The sequence below is a fragment of the Manacus vitellinus genome, unplaced genomic scaffold (genome assembly GCF_001715985.3).
Source record: "Manacus vitellinus isolate BGI_N305 unplaced genomic scaffold, ASM171598v3 scaffold_22_pilon, whole genome shotgun sequence".
NCBI classification, from domain to species: domain Eukaryota; kingdom Metazoa; phylum Chordata; class Aves; order Passeriformes; family Pipridae; genus Manacus; species Manacus vitellinus.
Genome location: NW_021939632.1, coordinates 14,116,313 through 14,138,130, shown reverse-complemented (window position 1 = coordinate 14,138,130; position 21,818 = coordinate 14,116,313). Strand labels below are relative to the sequence as shown.

At 38.6% G+C, this 21,818-nt stretch overlaps 1 protein-coding gene across 2 annotated transcripts in view; it reads right to left on the bottom strand.

Moving 5' to 3' along the window:
• ITGA6 (integrin subunit alpha 6) overlaps positions 1 to 21,818 on the bottom strand; it is a 45,902-nt gene that overhangs the window by 4,426 nt on the left and 19,658 nt on the right. For both annotated transcript variants that reach the window (XM_029959834.1, XM_018071702.2), the window contains exons 2-24: positions 20,197 to 20,324; positions 19,714 to 19,793; positions 17,681 to 17,936; positions 16,094 to 16,225; positions 13,551 to 13,761; positions 12,907 to 13,100; positions 12,680 to 12,768; positions 11,798 to 11,925; positions 10,043 to 10,138; positions 9,529 to 9,590; positions 8,117 to 8,274; positions 7,017 to 7,172; positions 6,170 to 6,285; positions 5,097 to 5,286; positions 4,926 to 5,009; positions 4,645 to 4,724; positions 4,410 to 4,487; positions 4,208 to 4,310; positions 3,057 to 3,230; positions 1,909 to 2,007; positions 1,431 to 1,541; positions 1,249 to 1,347; positions 796 to 921 (exon numbers count right to left, since the gene is read on the bottom strand). In XM_029959834.1, the coding sequence (XP_029815694.1) occupies positions 796 to 921; positions 1,249 to 1,347; positions 1,431 to 1,541; positions 1,909 to 2,007; positions 3,057 to 3,230; positions 4,208 to 4,310; positions 4,410 to 4,487; positions 4,645 to 4,724; positions 4,926 to 5,009; positions 5,097 to 5,286; positions 6,170 to 6,285; positions 7,017 to 7,172; positions 8,117 to 8,274; positions 9,529 to 9,590; positions 10,043 to 10,138; positions 11,798 to 11,925; positions 12,680 to 12,768; positions 12,907 to 13,100; positions 13,551 to 13,761; positions 16,094 to 16,225; positions 17,681 to 17,936; positions 19,714 to 19,793; positions 20,197 to 20,324 (2,950 nt within the window). The remainder of the gene's footprint in view (positions 1 to 795; positions 922 to 1,248; positions 1,348 to 1,430; positions 1,542 to 1,908; positions 2,008 to 3,056; positions 3,231 to 4,207; positions 4,311 to 4,409; positions 4,488 to 4,644; positions 4,725 to 4,925; positions 5,010 to 5,096; positions 5,287 to 6,169; positions 6,286 to 7,016; positions 7,173 to 8,116; positions 8,275 to 9,528; positions 9,591 to 10,042; positions 10,139 to 11,797; positions 11,926 to 12,679; positions 12,769 to 12,906; positions 13,101 to 13,550; positions 13,762 to 16,093; positions 16,226 to 17,680; positions 17,937 to 19,713; positions 19,794 to 20,196; positions 20,325 to 21,818) is intronic.

The following is a 21,818-nucleotide window of genomic DNA, read 5'->3' as shown; positions in this document are numbered from 1 at the left end:
GAGCAGCTGGGCATTTATTAGAAATAAGGAAGTCATAACTATCCTGTGAGAAGTAACCTGCAGCAAATAGTAGTTCCTCAGTAAAGCTAATTGCTGCAGTTCTGACGGAAAAAAGTGACAGGATAGTCTTCTTCACCTCTTCTTCCTTAATAACCTTCTAAAATAATCCCATAACAGCAAATACTAACTGTCTACCCTGTAAAAACTAAGAATAAAAGCTGTTCTGTTATACTTGGGACTACAAATAGTTGGCATTTTTACAAAGGTCATTAGAAAAATAGGTACTTGTTTTTTTCTTTCTCAAATTGTTAACCTTTTGCTATACATACTTATTTACTCCTCCTAAGATTTTTTAAAAGCCCATACTACAGAAATTCACCAGCACAGTTGGCTGTGTATTATTACTGTACCTTTTGGTTATTTTTATCTACTATCAGTTTAATGGTATTTCTAATGTTATGAGAACATAGCCCTGCTAAAGCATTTGTAAACAGCTGACATGAAGTTTTACACGTAACTGCAGAGGCTCATTAGCTGTATCCAGCTATGGTCTCTGAACATTTGTCTTGAGTTTTGCCCAGAGCTCAAAATACTTCCTTTTGAGGATGTGAAAACAGAAAAATTACATAACCATTTTCATTCCAAATGCTGCAAAATTGAGAAACTAATAATGTATGGTTTGAGCAGTTTTGCCCTGTTTTGAGTCCCAAATAGTTAATCACTTGCTTAATTAGTTTGCTATCTTGTCAGTAAAAGAGCAGGAAATAAAAAATAGCCAGATGAATAAAAACTCACCTTCCACAGCAAGAATACCAACAGTGCAAGCATCAGTATTCCAGCAAGAATTGCCACCGCAATGATCCACCAAGGTACTCCCGTATAAAGGGCTACTGGTTTTGCAGGAAAGACAGTAACACGCACCTAAAGGACAGAAAATACATGAAGATGGAAAGAGCATTTCTGAAAATCCACATATAATTATAAAGCTACAAGGTATACAGTCTTATCTCTAACAAGATGTCTTCTACAAAATGTTTTTGAAGAAGACCACCTACTGGTATCATTTCAATATGGTAGTGAATTTTCCCAACCCAATTAAAAGGTAAAAATGATCAGTAATTCAAAACTCGGTTAAAAAGTTAGACTTTAAGCTAGTTTTGTTTTAAATTTGTTTGTTTCCTGGTCTTTTGAGATAAGCTGGAACCATCACAACCATAACACATGATTAGCACCAAACACTGAACCTACCTGAGCAACTTCGTTTGTGAGTTTAACATTCTTAGCTGCAGCAGGAACACTGATAGAAGCCCTAACAAGAACGTCCAGGTAATTCATTTTGGAGAAGTCCTGTTCCAAAATAAAATATGGGTATCAGGCACAGAACAGGAAAGAACCCTGACCTTTCAAAAATTGCAGGTAAGAAGACTTACCTCTAAGAAAGTGCTGTTCCACAGTCTGGAACGCAGGACAATAGATGCCTTGCTGTCTAAACCCTTCAAGGGACATTTTATGTCCACACACCGTGCATTTACATTGCAGTCCTGCAATTACAAATTTCTACGTGTAAATAAGATCACATTCTCACAGACTGTTTAAACCTCACCCCAAGATTAAAAATTGGATTATATGCATCATACTTACGTGCAAGAACCAGTATCCATTTGTACTAACAGCAGTAGAAAAATACCATGAAGATACTACTACCTGTTTATTTTAATGTAGATAACAATGCAAATATTCTTTCCTAGTTCTCTCTCATCGGTAGATAATCTAAATAGTCAAATTTTAAAAGCATTGGTACTTGGATGTAAGATAAAAACAAGACAGAGATAAATTCTTTCACTCTGACAAACTCAGAAAAGCCCTCTTAAGAGTGCAGGGGGACATATCTGACCCAAGACTACATACCAAGATTTTGTGTTTTCTTTCTGCGAATAAAGGAAATGCTTGGCTGTCCGTGATCTGCTTCTCTGCAACCTCACGCTTCCTTCTTGAGTCATGGGATTCCTAAAAGGGGAAAAAAAAAAAAAAGTAAAAACTAGTTTATCATAAGAATCTTTTAATTCTGACCCCATACAACCAGTGAAACTAGAGTTCAGTGAGTGGTTTTTTCTTCCAAAATCAGCACAAGTGACATCATTATATATCCCTATTTACCTGCATTTATTGCTAATAGTAGAGTCGGGACAGCTACTAAAATTTGAGATTACCTAAAGAAAGGCCAACTGACTATTTTCTTTAATAAGGCAAGGGGAGGTTTAGATTTATAAAGCCTTCAATGCTATCTCCATTTTTGTTCTAGATAAAGGGTGTTAATGGTACTACGCTAAAGAATAAGGTTGCACTGAGGCCGACAGATACAGGGTTTTTTGAACTGTATAGTAATTACACTCAGTAAAAATTGTATTAATTAATATAGTGATCTGACAAGAACGGATTTATGTACATGCAGTTTTAATGGTGGAAAATAAAACTCCTCCCATATGATCTTAAAATTATATGGAAAAAAAGAAAAAAGGCTTAGGTTTTAGGAAAAAAATCTTGCTAGATAGGCACAATTCAGGCCTATAAAAATTGCTTGAGAAATTCTTTTTATTATATTTGTTGTAAATAAGTAAATTTAAGTGCAAGCCCTTTGTCTTTAAAAAATAACAAAGAATTCCCCCAGGCTGGGGAGATGTTTACAGTTATTTATTGTTTTCTGAGTAAGAACTCAGTTTTTTTTATTATTGAAGAGATTTCAATAATGCTGATGAAATTGGTTAGAGCAATCAGCAGTTTCATCTGTGTAAGAGCATTTGCCAGGAGAGCCCACTGCAAAAACAGTCACACCACCACAGCATCTACCCTTTAGCATATTAGCCTCATTAACTGTTATGAAGCCTCCTAATAAGCTTAATCTTTGATACATTGTTTATGTATTGTACTTGTGACCTTCTTTAGATAAAAAAATAAATCCTTCTGGAGCAAGCTCTGATATGCCCTACTATCACATGCTGCGGAGTGCTTTCATGTTGTACCAATTCACAAACAGAAGACAGGGTAACACAACATACCACAACATGCAGACTGTTGATTTCATTCTCAGGTTGACAGGAGACTTTTTCCAAGCCTTTGGAGTCTATTTTCATCAAATAAAGCAGCCATTTGCCATTATTAATTTCCTTAGGCCACTGGATGTCAAGGGAAGCAGTGCCAAATGTTTTCAGTGGTCTGCCCAAGTTAGTTACCTATTAAAACAAACATTCTTTAAACTGTGAAATACTTTTTAAAGGGATTTTTTTTTTCTTGAAAACATTATTGACTCAGCCAAGCTTTAAGCATGCAGCTAGCAGGAAATTTAGATCAGATGAAAGGCAGTCAAAGCACTACAAAGACAAAGCATATACTAAAAGTAGCACACTTGGATAGCAAGTAAATACAGGACTTAAAAATGTAAGGATTAAAACTCCCTAACATAAACTTTTAGTTGTTGATATTTAGAAATCTCTTCTCATGTGAAATGACAACTCCAATTTAGAGTTAACAAATCATGCAGTTACATAACTGAGGCAAACTGCAACTTATGAGGAACTCTGACACTCAGAGATAACCAGCTCTTGCTCTGATAAGTATGAAAGTTGTTTCCCAACCTCTTTTTTTCTTGCCTAGTGTTACTATTCATGATAGCAAGTTCTAAATCAGACATTCTAACTCCTGCTACTGTAATACATGCATGCAGGTACAGAAGGAAGTAAAGGACTGACAAAGATGGACTTTAATTTTTCTCTTAGTCTTCTTGATTTATATTTGGCAGAAGACGAAACCAATGGAATAGACCCACACACTCAGAGGGGCTCTTGCAGTGTCTCCATGTGCCAGCTCAGCCCTGCAGGCAGCACGTGCCCATAACTCACTGTCTGTGGGCACCAGCCAATGCCTGGGCAGGCCACAGGCAGGTTCTGCTCTAACTTTTGTTCCCTACCTGCAGGGGGTTTATGCCCTACAGCTGAACGTGCACGAACTGCTCCACAAAAAAAAAAGTGTACAGACACTCAGGTCACTTCCTCAAAATGTGACCATAAAATATCAAAGCCTAAAGAAAGTCAGGAATTTGGTACAAAGAAAGCCAATCCAAATATATCAACTTTTCCAAGTATTCATACACATAAAATGATAAGCTGTGCATTTGATTAAAAGCAGCTGTTGACATTATCTAAATACTCACTCGGAATTCATACTCTATGAGGCTTCCAATATTATCTTCAGATTTCATAGCACTCTCACCAACGATGTTACCTCCAAAATATACCTGAGAAGGCTTAGCAATTCTGTTCAGGTGGGGGTGGGGAAGGAAAACAGTCAGATTTATATGAGTCTGCAGCAGAACTGTCCCCAGACCCCCCATTTGTTATGCTATCAACACTTACCCAGTGAGCGATAAAAGCAATTCAATAACCACTTTAGCACTGGCTGTAATTGGAGTCAAATTAACTTGAGTGCTTGTTCTACAATGAAAAGGAAACAATGGTGTTTATTTTACAAATGTAATGGTTTTCACTTTACTATTAAATTACTTTTGTGAAAGGAACAAATGAATTCAAAATGTTTTTATGACTGTATATAAAAACATAGCGCATGTGCATGACCACCAAGAAAACTTACGTTTCCAGCTTCAGGTTAATGTCCAAATCTGTTGTGTCAACATTAACTTTAGTGGTACTTAAGATCAGATAAAAGGTTACCTAGACAAGAAAGAATATAATGAAATATATAAACATTTTGTAAAATATATTGATATATGCAATATTATAAAAATGCACCATCAAGTTCTGGAGTTAAAGAGACAGGTCCAAATCGGATTTTCAGTTACAGCACACAGAAACTTCGGACAATCGCAGTCAGAAATGAGATTTTACAACTTGAGTAAAATAGTTGCAACTTACATTGGAATTTCTCTTAAAAGGATTTCCAAGTTCACACTCTGCTTGAGAACCATTTTGGTTAGCACCGCACGTTAGCTGTTTTTCCTGATTGAACAGAATACATTTATCAGTATTAAAATTACCTGAAAATATTTAAAATTTTTTAACATATTTTCTCTTAAAAATACTTACAGGATAACCCCTCATCTCCCTGAATGCAGAGTACGTCAGACTGTCTGGAAAAGTTGCAATTAGTTTAGCTTCATATGCATCTTCACCATCTTCTTGTGGATTTTTTAGATTAGATGGATTGTTTGTCACTGTTATTTCCAGGGCAATATCTTTCTGATCTTTCAGAACAAGCACTGGCACATTGTTTTCCCTACAGAAACAAGAGTATGCAGGGTTGTGTGCATTAGGAAAACAAATGCCTATGAAAGTTTGCTTCTTCTCATGCTTTACTTGAATAGAATTTCCCGTATTAGCAAGAATTACTGGAAGGCTATAAACACATGAACAGTCAGTTTTTTTCCCCCAGACCAGTATTTCATCTCTGAAAGTGGCCAGCAGTTAACAGGACAGAACAGACTGATAAATCCCTCAAGTAATCAAGTTTATACTATTTCTGAACCAGCACTTTCATCTGATTCACCTTCACTAGTGATGAATTTTCTCCAATCTACTGATCTGCTTTTTTCTTGTAAAGTGCACGATTTTGGCTTCTGAGTCAGGGTGTGGCCCTCACTGCTAAAGGTGACTGACTGTTGACAGTGAGTAAACACACCTTCTGTTTGTTTAACCCTTTTCTAATTTCACTGGCCTTCCAGGGAGGAGGGATGCAGCGGGCATGTTTGTGACAGTGAAATGGTTACTCTGTTTATTTCTCTGTAACTGCTTGTCTTGGGCTACTAGACTATACTATATTGAGTTGTCATACTCACAATAAAATTTCATCTACAACACAGTGTCACACAGTAAACTACTGCAAGGTTGGTTTAGAATCTCATTTCTCCAGGTGTCAAATTTTTTTTTCTTTTAGTCCACACCTGCACAGTTGTGGCCGCTTTGTATCCACTCTGTACCACTTTTCTTCTCAAGCTCATCCTCTCTCCCCTCTTTCCTCCTCCTGACAGATCAGTACTATTACACTGGGTTGTGTTTGCCAGACAGAAAACTGCTCTCTCTCTCCCAGAACTCTCTCCTAAAAGTTCTTTTAAGCACTTGTTAATAATTTGAACTTTAGCAATGCATTCATCAAGGCTTACAGCGGTAAAGAAGTGAACCTGTCTTCATTTCCTTCTCTAGTGCAAAACCGGTACTGAAGTTTCAGATTGCTGTGACATTCATTGTCTTCTCCACATCCTTCTTTTAAGAACTCCACCTAAATAAAACCAAAGCAATTTTACTGCCTGACATACGATAGTAGCTTAAAACAAGATTTTTCAAGTGCACTGCATAAAGCATCTACACAGAACTCAGAGACACTTTCCTGGACAGAGGTCAGATTTTCACCTGACTCTTACTTCTTGCCTGTCGAGTTTTTCTTTGTGAGATATACAGCCCTTGATCTTGGTAATTTAGAACTTGAAATGTAACTAAAAAGCAGAGTTGGATAATTCTAAGTGAGAACTCTAATAAGGAAATACATCCTTAAGTCTGATTCTTCAGTGAGCACTGAGGAAATGCAAACTTTTAACTGAGATATTCTCTCCCTTTTACATCACTACTGCAGTCATTGCTCAAAGGCTGTTACAACATCCAGTGGAAGAATTAAACTGTATGTTATTTTGTTATGTGAGACAAGTGTTCACAGCAGAAGACAATGGATTTCCATTTTTAATCAAAAGTACATTTCCTCTTAAACTTGCTGGGGAGAGGAAAAAACCCTAGCAGCTATGCCATCTTCACTTTTGTTGCAAAATAAATGCAGGATCTAGTTCATAACATGTGCTAACAAGTTCAGCACAAAATATAAAATAATAAGCCAGTAGTTGCAAGTCCAGTGCCACCCCAGTTGTTTCCTTTGGCCATCATTTAGCTTTCTACAGTCTTTAAAATTCAGTTACTTACAGATGTGCAGATTTATATGAATATGTGATATCAAAGGCTTACTTTTGTGGTCTTTGTTTCAGATTCATTTGAATTTAGAATTGGTATAAGATCTGGAAGTGCACTCTCTTTTCTTGTGGACGGTGAGCTAGACTCCAGGCCAGCAATTTTAACGCTGACTGATACTGGAATGGGACGTAGCTTATCTTTAATTTTTTCCTGTTAAAATATTAAATAAAATATTAAAATAAATGGCATAGTTAGTATACAATGCAGAGATGAAAAACAAAACCAAGCTTTTTCTAAACAGCATTTTCTAAACACATGCAAGAACACAAAGTGCACAGCCTGTCTTTCTTTTTCCTGGCTTCCCAATCTGATGATTTCTCTCACCATTAAGAATTCTTAGGAACAACAGATGGTAATTCAGGCAGGTAAAATTCACACTCCAGCAGTAAAATAAAATTAGAATAGGTTGGACTGAGCTCTGAGCAACCTGATCTAATGGAAGGTGTCCCTGTCCATGGCAGGGGGGTTGGAACTGGATGATCTTTAAGGGTCCCATCCAACCCAAACCATTCTATGATTCTATTGCATAAATTCAAGCTCTTTAATCTGCTGTGGTCAAAAGAAACCCTGGAGGAGGACTCATTCCTGCTGAGCCACAGAGAAGGAGTTTGTTCAGCTCCTGGAGCAACGCCACCGTTAACGGGCAGTGTAGCAGCCAAGTCAAGAGAGCACACACCAAGCTTTCTTGCCCTGCCCATTCATTCACTCCAAAAACCATGGGTTAAAATTCTTTTCCTAGACAGTCACACCATTAAATTCTGTAACAATTACTTCTGTTGGAAACAGCTCTCCATTTCTGGCATTTAGTTCCTCTCTATTGTTCGAAATCAGTTCAACTCTATTGACCTCCAGAGCATGCTGCAGTGGCTACAACTTTTATACATACTTTGCAAGAAAAGCAACAGGAGGAAGCAGCATGTGTGCAGGGAATAGTAAAGTACTAAACTATGGGGGGGTTCTATTTTTGAAGCTTTATATTGCATGTGGCTTTTAAATTATATACAAAGGTTCCTTCCATGAGGCTGAAAAAGAAAAAAGCACTTTTTTGGTTTAAATGGATCTAAATGACAAAGAAATAAAATACTCTTCCTTACCTGTAGTACAAGCTTTGTAGTCACACACTCCCATGAGTTCTGTCCCCTCAGGGTTGTACTTGCAGTAAACTGATCAGACGAGTGGTCGCTGAACCGTACCCTGGACTGCAGGCCCAGCTGCCGCCTCTCGTTTTCCACTTCAAACGTATAGTTGATCTCTGTGTGAAAAAATAAAATAAGTCACCACAAAAAAAGAATCATTGCCTTATTAAAAAGAACTTTAACTTCTCCAGGTATGATCTTAGAGCATTATTCTGGAAGATTGTTTCAGCCAGTCCTGGCTTCACAAACTGTTTTCAGTTATTTACAAAACTTTCTGTCAGTTTTGTCCCACCACAGTCAAGGGCCAGGTACCCCATGCATGACCTGTAGCAAATTCTAAACCAAATCCTGTTATTCCCAAAGTACACCGTTCCTTTACGGGGGAGCTGTAATTGCTGCTGCAGAGCCAGCAGAGGGCTGAGGTACCACAATGTAAATATCCCAACTTGGTTGTCTGGGATTCCTGTTGTGTCCCAAATGGCACCTGAGAGTCAGCAGGATTCTGAGGTCAGAGTACACTGTTAATTTTAACACTGAAAGCACAAGTGTGACTAGAGCTTTCTAGCTGTGTGCCAAGGCATGTTTTGATAGACCTGAACTCAGTGCGTGTTTTAATCATTCTCTTTACTGAGCCAATTCAATGTTGCATGGATGGGAACAGCACTGAGTGTGCCAGGCACTCACAGATGGACACAGGGAGCAGCCTCTGAGAGCTGGTAGCACTTGACCTGTTGATGGACCAGGACCTCATTCAGGCACATCCTTCAGATTTTACAAGTGATGGAGAAACTCAACACAGGAGGAAAATGAGCTTTGGGCTTAAAATTCTTCTAATTTCCTCTCAAAATCCTACATGGTTCTCCAAGAGGTAGTAACAGCACCATTGTAACAAGTGCTTTACATTTTTGACTATAATTGTGGCACAGTCTTCCAGTCTTCTATTAACGTAAATTTTTTTATTTCAGTTACTGATCTCCACAAAACCATTTTCATGAATACAGGACACAGTTTTATAGGGTAACCCTACAATAAGAAATAATGCTTACCAACAATATATAAAATGGGCTTTTTAATCTATTGTCTAAAGCAGCAGTAACCTAGAGAGGCAAAATGGTTTGGGTCTGTATGGCAGCCATTTACTCACTAGCAGTTAGAAAGTTTCTGTCATCCACAGAACAGCTTAACACACCAGCATGACCAACTACAGATAGTGCAACATCTGACCTTAGTAAGGAGTCACATTTTAAATTTGACAGGCCCCATCTGAGTCACTACAATTTGAGTACTAATCTTCCATGATAAGCTCTAAAGAAAAAAAGAAAACAAATCACGTGACAAACAGATCAAAAATCTTTATCTTCAAAACTTACTTATTCTTGGATTTAAGTCTCTGGGGTTTGCAGTATATTTAAAACATGCTTTCACATCCATCCTGTAAAAAGTACGGAGAAACTCATATTAACTTTACTAAGGCATGATCCAACAGACTGAAAAGTTTTAATAGTTCATTCACTGATCTTATCAGTCTTATGACTGGTATTTGCTGCTTACTAGACTGGATTACAAAGCAAGAAAAAATGGTTAATAAGCAATTAGAAAAATTTTCTGGCATTTGCTCTTATGTCTCTACTCAAGAGAAAGCTGTTCAAGCCCAGATATTTGTGTAAAAAGTAATTTTCAAAAGCAGACATTATGAACAGAACATATTCCACACCTTGTCTTTAGCACAATAGTTGTAAGAAATTCAGGAAGTCAAAATGCAGATACATTTGCTTAACCTGCACAATTGTCATACCTCTTCACTTTAACATCGCCAGCGAATGAATTTTGGCAACAGAAAACTCAGTACACCAAGGCTTCTGATAGAATATTTTTTTTATTTACCATATCTCACTGTGGTCCTCAGGATTCTTTTTCTTTAGATCAATTCTGTCAGGCTGTACTGTAATGTTTCTTCTAATGCTAATCACAGGCCGAGATCTTCATTTGAGGGAAAATGGGGAATGAAAAGAAAGCATAAAAAAAAGAAGTTTCTGTTAAGATTAATGAAATAATTCATGTGAATCCCAGATGCCCTCCACACCTGCACTGATTTGCAACAAAGTCACCCCAAGAAAAAGATTTTTGCTATGATACTGATTAGAAACAAAAGAAAACTATTTAAGCAAAGCAAGTAACAAAGAACATCTACCATTGTACTGAATGCCTGACAGGGAAGGGGGCTACCTAATGTGGTGATGTTGTGGTTGTAATTTTATACACTTATGAAAAACAGAAATTTCAGTGGTGGTTTCTACCCCAACAGTAATTCAGCCCCTGTGAACAACTGTAGGTACTAAAGTTCATTCAGATTAATGTTCACAACAGCTTTAATGTGGAGCCTGGGTGGCTGTGGGAAATGTTTTCATTGCCTAATTCCTCTGCATGGAGGCTGTTACCATAATTCAGCCTCACAACTTTCCTTTTTGGAAGGGACAAGAGAAGACATTTCACATGACCAAATGAATGATCTGATCCTGTTCTCATCAAAGCACCTAGGGCCTGTTTAAAGTAGGCAGTTAGCCACCTCCTCCTTTTAACTGGGCTACCCCTTTCACTGTTCGTCACCTTAGAGGCTTTATTCTCACCTTGGTAAAAGTTTCTATCCTGCCCTTATCAGCAAAAGATTAAAGCTCCTTTTGAGTAAGCAGAACACTTAATAATCTAATCAACTCCTCTTCCACCTACTCTGTTCATGTGAGTTGCTTTTCCTGGGGGCTGTTCCAGTATATTCAAGAACATTAAAATTATGTACACAGATATTATACATTTTAGAGATGGGATTTTCTGCCTGAAAAGTTGTTTTCATTCCCAAAATCCAGATAACCAGTTCTGAAGTTTCTGCTCCTCTTCCATTGGGACCTGACAGCAACCACCTGAACTTGATGCAGCATTCACAGCTCTGATGATGAGACAGAGAGTCCTCTTCCTGCCCATTACTAGTGATTCAGCTTAACAGTATGTTAAACTGGAAAAAAGCAGAGGTCTGCAAAAGACTGACTTCATCCCTAATTTAGGCATGTGCTACAGAAATCCCAAAGGATCTTATCTGCAGGGCTTCCCCACTGCTGTTTCATGGACCCCAGTATAACCTCCACAAGGCTTCAGCCTCACTGGTTTGGATCCTTGGCTATGGAAGTGGGTGTTGGTTCTGTTTTGCTTTGTTCCATCTTCAGTAAAGCACAGTTAGATTATATAACAGCAGCAAACAAAAGCACTAGCAAACATATCTGTTAACTTCTCCTTAAGGAAAAGGAATTACTTCTCACCCTTAAATTCCATTAAAGGACAGGCATGCAAGCTACCATGGGGCAAAGCTAAGGTACAGGTATACTGCACACACCAGCATTTCACAGGAACTGTCCACATTCACCCTCTTACCCTGAACTGATTGCAAGGCAGTTTCTCAAGGAAAAGAGAAGGATAAAATAATAAACCAATTTATGGAATTTCTGCCTCCCCCCCGACCCTGAATTTCTACCTTCTAGTAGGAAAAATACACTCCAGGCCCAATAGCTTGTTGTTACTACTAAGAAAATTGTTTTTAAAAAACTAAAATCAAAACCTCGGTGTAAGTAGTTAAGGTTCTGTATATAATACCTGTACACATTTACAGAATCTGAAAGGGAACCAACAGCAATATCAGGGTAGGAATTTTTATCCAGGTCCATGTTTCCAGCAATAGAGTAACCAAAGAAATTGGTGTTTGTTTTTTCACCATCAAGAATCTAAAGAGCAAACAGATCGAGAAAATTCAGACATTTAAAAGTTATAAAAGTGAAATAACTGAATATAACTGTCTTATGGCCAGGAAAAAAAGAAAGGGAAGAGAAACAATGAAATAGAATCTGTGAAATAGGATCTCTGTGTTCAGTTCAGGTAAATGACACTGAAGTGCCAAGATGATTTGCTTTTCTTCCAAGAAGTTACTTTATAGCAGTGAGTACCAGAATTTACTCGTATGCATAGAGATGTTGCTTAGTTTATCTTTACTTACAGTATTTATGCACTATAGACACTTGAAACTGAAAAAGTATTCTAGAAAGTATTCTAGCAGTATTCTAGGGAGTGCAATCAAGTTCCATTCTCACCTTGCAAACTGGACACAGTGGTCCTGAAAACTAAAAAGGCATGAACATTTTTTATTTAAGAAGAAAGTGTCGTAATAAAAGAGAAACCCAAGAAACTAATTATTTTCAAATCATCAGATTTACTTTTAAAAATCCAAAACTATACATCTACATGCCTTTTTCCTTCTCTACATACTATTAGTGCTAAAGGACGGCCCCAGAAATAAAAATATGTATTAATATCAAGAATTCCTAATCCTTCTGGTCAGCAGTGCAATCTTTGAAGGATCTTGTGACTTTGCTGCATATCCATCACCCCACTAATAGTAATGGAAAGGGAGAAGATGGATAGCCCTATCATTTCTTTAATTTTGTTCAAGACTACTACTTATATTAAAGGTTATTTCATTACCTGTGCTGGTTTTGTATTTATTCCATTCTTGGATCCATGATAAATGTATACTTTGCCAAAACCATCATAAGGAGCCCCGACTGCGATATCTGTTGAAAGTAAGTTGCAACATCTAAAATCATTCTTGCTCTTTCTGCCGTGAGCAATCACAGTAAGGGTAAGATGTTTCAAGTCTGGCATCAGCAAAACAGTCACATACATTTTTGTTGTCAATGTCTTCCACTTACCTGGATACCCATCCTGATTAACATCCCCAACGTTTTCAACTGCGAGCCCAAACATGGAGTCGGCGGTTCCGTTCAAGCGGACAGGTTTCACTCCCTCCCACTTGCCCTGGCGGTTGATGTAGACGTACACAGCACCGCCGATGTCTCCGCTTCTGTCGAAGTACTGCGGGGCTCCCACAACAATGTCTTGCCATCTTAGAATTAAAAGAAAAAAAAAAAAAAAAGCAGTGCTTTTGCAGAAGAACTGTGAAAAGTAACTGATCAGATTGTGGGCTAAAGATCAGCTGCCCAAAGAGCTGCTGAACAAAGACCAAAACATGCATTAAACTGGTTGAGCAACAGCCCCACTTGACACCACAAGCTGGTTCATTCCTTTGGTGGCATACAAGGATCTTCTATCTAGGGTCTTCTTTGCGTATAAGACTGGTTCCTTCTGTCATTGTTTACACTAATTGTTTAAATAAAACTCTTTTCTATAATTAGAAACACAGACTGTGTCCTGACTGGTTCTTCAAGATGCTTGCCATTTCCTCCAGCAAAACGTGGAAGGTGGCATTCCTTATAATTACAATGTGAAAACCAAAGCAGAAATAAGCAAGATTGTTATCCTTTGTACAGCCAGCAGGAGTTAACCACAGCCATACCCATCACTGTTGAGGTCCACAACAGCAACATCATAGCCAAAAGAAGAGGCCAGCCCTTCTCCTTCAAACATGTGCTCCAGTGAAAGTGCTCTCTGATTTTTCTCTTTTTTCAGTAAAACAACTGCTCCGCTGTGGTTGGCTCTTGGGGCACCAGACACGAAAGTCATCTCATCTTGGGAGACAATTCCTTTACCAGAGTCCAAAGAGAAACCTTTACCAAAGAAAGAAATAAAATATAAACAAACTAAATAACAGCTTGTATTTTAATACAAAAAATAAAAATTTCCCTTGCTATATTAAAGTGGTACATGGAATACAAGTTTTATCTAAAATACAGTAAGATATGGGATATGGCTGGGAATTCTCCATTTCTATTTGGACTTGTGGACACAAGTTTACAAATTGACACTCCTCCACACATTACATTCAAGTATTTCTCCCACAAAATGTATAATTTCATTGCTCACTTGGATCTGCTTTTCATGGACACCAAATACAAGATCATTTTTAAACATACCAGCTTAGAAATGACACCACCTTACCACTTGAATATAGCTCAAGTATTTCACCTCTGGCAAAATTATAAGTACAAGTCAATATCATTCTGTTGCAAACATGCAAAATGTATTGCACAAGCAAAGTATTCCACATGAATGATGTATACAGTATTTGAGAATCAGCTTACACAGTAATGGTGAAATGGGCAATATTAATTTAGTGCAGCTCTAATGGATATGTTGAAATTAATTTAGTCTTACCTATTCTTTATAAAAATCAATACATTTTAAAATATGAAAAACCAAGTTAAATGACTATACTGCATATAGCAACATATCCAACAAAGGCCAAAGTTGAAAACTGCACATGTTGCAAGGTAGGATGATACCAGCCAGCAGATGGGAGTCTCCCTTCTGAAACACTTCACCACTACTATGAGAACTCTCAATTACAGCAATTCACAATGAGACAGTTCCAGAAAAACTGAGGGGGTCCCAGCTGGGGGAGGGATGAGAGGGTCTGGAGAAATGCATGACAGATCAGTGTTTCTCTGAAGCCTGGTTACTTTGCCATCTCCTCTTCATCTGAATCCCTAGTTTTACATGCTTTGCTTGCAATGTATTTGAGATGAGAGGGGATAGAGGGGAGAGGATCGTGTCAAAGGTCTGGAGATTGTATCTGACCAGATGTTGCCACTTCATGTGGTCACAAACCTAAGTAGCTATTCATCATTACATCCACTGATTTGTCCACCTGTGTGCTGGGAGGCAATGTTTTGTACACAAACTGATCTGGATGGGTATCAGATACCGCTGTCAAAAATAGAAGACCTGTAAACACGAGTGAAAGATTGAAGAGAAAAAACCAGCAGTTAAGCAAAACACCTCTAACCATGTTCACTTACTGTCTGAACAGAGGGAACAGAAATGCCAGTGAAGAGCTGGCTTGCCTGGAAGTGGTTTTGATTATGACAAACATTTAGGAGATAAATGTATTTGTTATGAAACTGCAAAAAGTCAGAATTGACTGTTCGCAGCAAAAGGCACCTACCTCCACAGCACTTCTCACCTTACCAATTCGTATTTCACCAGAAGATGCTATCAGCTTGTCTAACTTAAGCTCTTAGGATGGGGTTTTTTAATTGCTATTCTTTACACCCAATAATTACTCCTGATATTTAACAGAAGTTTATGCTCTATTTCTACTAACAGATGTGTAGCTCTAAGTTTGCTCTCTTCTTGACTTGCTTTTACTTTTTAGATTAGCAATGCCCTTCCCATCTGTTCAGCTTTCCACCACTCACACAGAAATTCCAGTCTCAAGTTACCAAAACTGTATTTGTTGCATACGCCAAAAGCAGTGGATCAACACACAGAAATCTGCACCAGAGCAGAAAGATTCTTTACACTGAAAGCCTTTTCAAAATTGCAGCATAGCCTTTTCTTTGCACCAATGTATCTCACTGGTGTACAGAAAGATCCAGTGGCCTAAAGACATATTTCTGCTTTCGTAAGTGCACAAAAGACAAGACACTCACCTCCTGCAACACACACACAAAATATAAACACTACTTATATGACGATATTTTAAAGGTCTGTAAGAAGGCCACTGGAGTTTTAAAAACTTGAAGAATAAAAGAATTGCACTTGTCTACAAGGAGAGAAAATCTGCAGTCTTAACAATTACATCCAGAAACTCAAATTTTGATAAGCCTTCTGACAGCACATAGCAGAGACCCTGTGACTAAGGACTACAGATCCACACACTGCACTGAACCATCACAGTGATTATAATCACTCCCTGAGATTCTATAGGTCCTCATCACAGCTCTTGAATCTCACATTACAATGGCAGCTCTTCCAGGTACCTCAGCAGTATCATTTTACACTTAAAGCTGGCCCATAAATGTGAATTATCCAAAATGGTGAACATGTTACAGGGCCGCAATGAAAGATCTTCTCCTCCCATTTCGTATCATCACACCAGACTGGGATCATAAATGTTTAAGAGGCCTAAAGAGATTTACCATATGTATTTAATCCTACCTAAGTAACTGTTAGCTGGAACAGGAACTAGATTCTTATCTTGGCGGCTCTCATCACCAACTTCATAAGGCCCATCATCAAAGATACCCAGATCATAAAATGTCTGATTCTTTTGCTCTGCACGAACCACCCCTGAAAAAATGAAATGATAAAATAAAAGCAAATGAATGGTGAGAAAAATAACAGATAAATGGTTCCCAACTTATATCAATTACGTTGAATGAGATAGTGAGTGCTGTTAAAATGGGACAAACACAGAATAGTGCACTGAGAGAACAGCATTCTCTCTCTGTTCTATCTGTGGGGCAGAAGCTCATGCTGCTCTACAGAGGCCACACAGTGATCTGGAAAACATGGGATACTAAGAAAATTCTCAAACACACATGAAACCAATCTGGTCAGAAACTACTCTCATCGTTTCTTAGCCTCATAAAGCTTCTCTTAAAAGGGAGATAAGTACACAGGAATTTAAAAAAAAATAAAACTACTGTTCAGCTATGACAAACACCAGTGGTATATTTAGAAACAGTATTTAAGGGGAAAGAGCTATTGTTCAATAAAATGTGTGCTTCCCTTTTATCAACAGGCGTATTTAATGTTTTGGCAAGCACAAACATGTTTTTCCATTATACAGAAGAGTAGTCTTAGGACTGTCCTAGCACTTCTCTGCAATTGAAGTAAAATGGTGTCTGAACTCAATATGCTGTTTCAGCTTGGTCAGATTTTGTTGACAGATACGTGGAAGATTAAGTTTTCACTAAAGTACACCTTGTGCCAGAGCTTAACTCAACGATTTTGCATGGTTCAGGTGGCAGGCACAGGTGTGCGAGGTGGAAAAACATAGTGGTTGGAGGATCAGCTGTTCTCAAGAGGGAAGAATTCACAGCTGTTGGTGTAATGAAGTGTGATGGGAAAAATCACTTCAAGAGACTGAGCTGGCCATTTAGATGCTTCTCAACACAGAGAATATCTTATGGTTTTTTCCCTCAGTTTTGGAATATCTCCTGGATGATACACAGTACTTGGCTCTTAGACAGATTATCCATGAAATTTGACATGGATATGCATGGATTTAGGTATGAATATATGTCAAATTGCTCTGTTCAGTTATCTTCCTGCAGCTCTCCAGTATTTAACTTGGAAAGTACTACTGTTCACAGACTTCACAAAGAATAAAGTGGAGAACACTGCAGGATAAAGATCTCAGTGTAGCTATCTAACATTTGCTCAAAAGCAGAAAAAGGCTGGTCAAATAATTTTTAAAAATTTAGTGATTTGTTCCACTTGTCAAAGTAAGCCCTCAATCTCACCATAAGATTAGACTTACAAGGGAAAAAACTGCTGTACAAATGTGCAAAGTTCCATTATCTATTCATATACTTCAAGGATATTTAAAGAAACTGCAGTAAATAATTTTGATACAGAGTCATAGCGTGTTGTGAAAAGAGGGTTAAATCATTACATCCCTATTATCCCCTCCCCCATCCCCCAAAAAACAAAAAAAAAAATGTAAAACTTTGGATGCAACCCTTGAGAGCAGCCTCAGAGGAAACGGGAAGGGTAGGCAGGAAGGAAGCCAAGTCATACCTTTCCAATTGTAAGTGCCTGGGGCACCAAACACAATATAATGATAGTCTCTAGTAAAAGTAGCAGCAACACCTTGCTGACAGGAACCAAACTTCTCATGGCCTCTTAAACGACCGTCACAAAAACTCCAAACTCCATTATCCATATCATCCTTAATAGTGAGGTCCTGGCTCAGCACATAGCACCTTCCAATGATATCCCGGGTTTCCTGCACTGTGTTTACATATTGCCTTTTCTCATAGCGATGTGCACAGGTCTGCAAGACAGAAGAAATAATAGGTGATGTTTTCTGTATGTTGTATGCAAGTCATCCAAGAAGGTTGGTCTCCTTCAGCAATCCTTCATGCTGACAATGCTGAAAGGCACCTTGTAGACGTGTCTCTGTTGCAATGCAGAGTCCAGTGTTTCCTGGGGGCAACGTAGGGGAAAGGCTGGGCAGCTACAAAGTCAAAGCAGCCAGCTTCATGGTCAAGGAAGGCCACATGGTTAAATCCCTAAAGCCATTCCTGATACCTAAACCCTCTCAAGAAGTGAGAGAACCACTCTCTCTCACACAAAGAAAGAAGTGTCTGTGTTGCCCAACATCTCTCAGAGTTAAATGACTTACACGCTTGTTCAGGACATGAGAAGCTGGTTCAACTACCATCTACCTGAGACCATTCAGAACTCTCCCCTTCCAGAAAAGTGCCACTAAGCAGAGGCTGAAAGCTTTACCAATGAAGGGAAGGGAAGTTGTTCCTACTTCCTATGTTGGATGTTCCCCTTATAGGGTAACTGTCACTGGGACAGAGCTGCAGCACTAAGCACATCCTGTTCCTTATCCTTTTAGACTGTTCCCCTGGGAACAGAATTCTAATCAAATACTTAACACAAAGGATGAATAACCACTGGGTTAAGCAGTGTAATTGCCAAACCACTATAAAAAAAAATGTGAACAATCAAACCCCTTTTCCAGCAGTATTCCTTGCAGAGCCAGATGTAGCAGGTGTGTGAAGAGCACAAGCAAGTCAGGTTTCTCAGCTGACAAACCTTTTCTATGGTTCCTATCAAGGCCTAAATATTAGGCAAACACCCAGCTGCTCCACACTTAGAGCACTGTAGTACTGTCCTGCTGCACAGTGACCTGCAGGTTGCCCACATCTCATCTAATAAGTGCATTTCCCATTTACCACTCACAAAGAAAAGTTTCTTCTCAGAAAAGACAAGACAGCATTAGTTGATGAACAATTAGTTAATGAACAGGACTGCTTACATCTGCTTTTCTCCCCCTTGGGTTCTGAGACAGACGGAACCTAGTTATTACTGCTTCTATATCCTTAAATAACCAGATTCACATGCTGAAGTCACCTGCTTCCAGTTTTGGACCCAGTGACATTAACCTGCAAAAATATAATTAGATGGGGAAGCTTCACTGCAGACCTGTTTTATGATGTAGCTGGTATCCTGCAGCACCATGAGAGGTTTATTTAACTGAGAAAGACTTTAAAAAATAACATTCTCTGGTAATTCCCAAAAGCTTTTTCTCTCTGTTTAGCATAAAATAAAGAGTATCTCTGTACTGTATAAAATAAAGAATAGTTAGTTGTCTTACTGCAGTGTAATGACCACATTAATTCACAGATGCAACTCAAAGTCCTTGATGAAAGGTAAAGTGAGCCCGATCGTCCTGGAAAACAAACTGATGACAACCTGCTACTTTTATGACCTACACTACTCTTCCCTATTTCTGCGATATTTAAAAGAAACAACGTGTATATGACAAAAAATAACTGGCACCCTTGAAAACTGTCCATCCTAGGTTGTTATGAAGGTTATAAAGAGAGGCTAAATCTCTTTAAAGAGAGGCTAATTTAAAGCTCTTACAATCTCAAGTGCCTTACTTTGCTAAGGAGACATTTATGTCTTTACCTACAAGGAATCACAGGAATAAATTTAGGCAAGTTACCTTTCAGCAAGCTGCATAGAAACACAGACCACTAAGAACATTTACTGTAGACCTCAAATGTTTTTATAAGTTAGTCCTTTATACTTACCACCACATTTCCTCCTGGCCCCTGACTTTGGACAGTTACACCCATCCACTGGTCCTCTTTACTCTCCATCTTCGGGTCAGCTGCAGAGTATCATAATACAACTTAAAATATTAAGAGTTAACTGCATTTTCTTTTTACTTTTCTTTTTCTCTGACGTCTGTCAGGAGAAGCACTTCACACAGAACACCAGACAGTCTGCAGGTGGCACTGTCTGTACATTTTATCACTAACAATATCCATTTTAATAAACACTTCTAGCCTACTACTTCATGTTACGTCAATTTACAAAAGAGTAAGAATCTACCAATATTTAAGCATCTCATATTATCTTAGCAATTAAGCTACAAACTTATTCTGATGCAAAAAGGAGTTACGTATAAATTCCCAGAAGCAACTGTCTGATACACTGCCTCTGGAAAGGACATCAAACAAGAAAAATCAGACAACTCTTTACATTAAAAACAAAAGCACTGAAAGACTTACTCTCCTCATCAAATTTGATACGTATGCAATTTTTATTTGGAAATGCAATGTCACAGCTGTACAGTCCTCCTGTTCTGTTGGCTTGTTGGGCTGGAAAGGCCTTTTCCCGAGGAGCTCCAACCAGTAATCTGCAGGGAAAGCAAAATAATTTAAAGAGATCTGTAGAAGGAACATTAGAGAAGAGGAAGGCAACAGAATCAGAAAGTGTTTTCATCACGTTGCTAGAGGTTTGACGTGCAAACACTCGAAGATGGATGAAAAGCTACATCACAGCACTGTTCTTTTAAAAAAAAAATTAGGGGGGGAAAGCTGTATAGCAGTAACAGTTCTGCAATTATTGGCCCTGCAAAGCAGTACCTGTACTGTTATTACTGCTATTATTGTTGCAGTATTCACTGACAGTGGCTGATAAAAGTTAAGCAGGTGTCTGGCAATTTTGCAAACACCATATTTCTATCAGGGAGTCAAGTGGGGTATTTTTTTTGCCTTACTAGGAATTGTTGATAAGGGTGGGAAAAGTATTGTTTCTAAAATGACCAGAAACCCCCCAAACAGTAAATACAAGTGGTTTTCAAGATGTCTTCTAGTTTTACACCAGTCCTGCACCACTGTTTGCCTGAATTTAAAGGCATCTTGGTATCTCTGATCAAAGCAAGATCCCTTCTGGCCCAAGCAAGTACCTACTGAACTGTTCCAGGCTCTGTGCAAACATGCATTCCCCTCTCCTCTCCTTTGACAGATGCTCCAGTTTGAAGCTGAAATTTTTTCTCCAACAAATCTCTCATCAGGAACAGGCCCACAAAGGACTTATTTCTCCTACAAAAAGCCTACTCTAACAATCCTTCCTTAGACACTGTTCTGGTAAACAAATGTGAAAAGTTCTTATTTTAAAAACTGAGTAAAGCAAATTTTTTTCTGCATCAACTGTACACCATGAGTATTATCACAAAACCACCAGTAGACATATTTACTTGCAAAATAAGGGGTGTCAAAAAAATTCTTATATTGTCTTCTTTGAAATGTCACACACAGAGAAAGCACAGCTGCCTCTCAGGCAGCTAGTTAGCTTCAGCAACCAGTATGCAATAGTTTGTGGAAGAAACATTGTGCTCAGCTGAAAGACCAAGGACAAGATAATGGTGTGTGGATGGTGCAACACTGCAGGTGCGATGGATGGATGGATGGATGGATGGATGCTGAACCAGACTATGTGCTTCCTGACCCTAGTACAAAAAACATTTGAGAAGATATCCCTGACATTAGTGTCCAGGAGGGTAAAGCTGGCATTTCCAATGCCTGATTACCCTTTCTGTAAAGAATTTCTTCCTAATATCTAACCTAAACCTCCCCTGGCACAGCTGAAGACCATGCCCTCTTGTCTTACTGATAGTTGTCTGGGAGAAGAGACTGACACCCATCTGGCTACAACCTCCTTTCAGGCAGTTATAGAGAGTGATGAGGTCTCTCCTGAGCCTCCTCCAGGCTGAACAACCCCAGCTCCCTCAGCCTCTCCTCACAGGACTTGTGCTCAAGTCCCTTCACCAGCCTCGTTGCTCTTCTCTGGACCTGCTCCAGCACCTCAATATCCATCCTGAACTGAGGGGCTCAGAACTGGACACAGC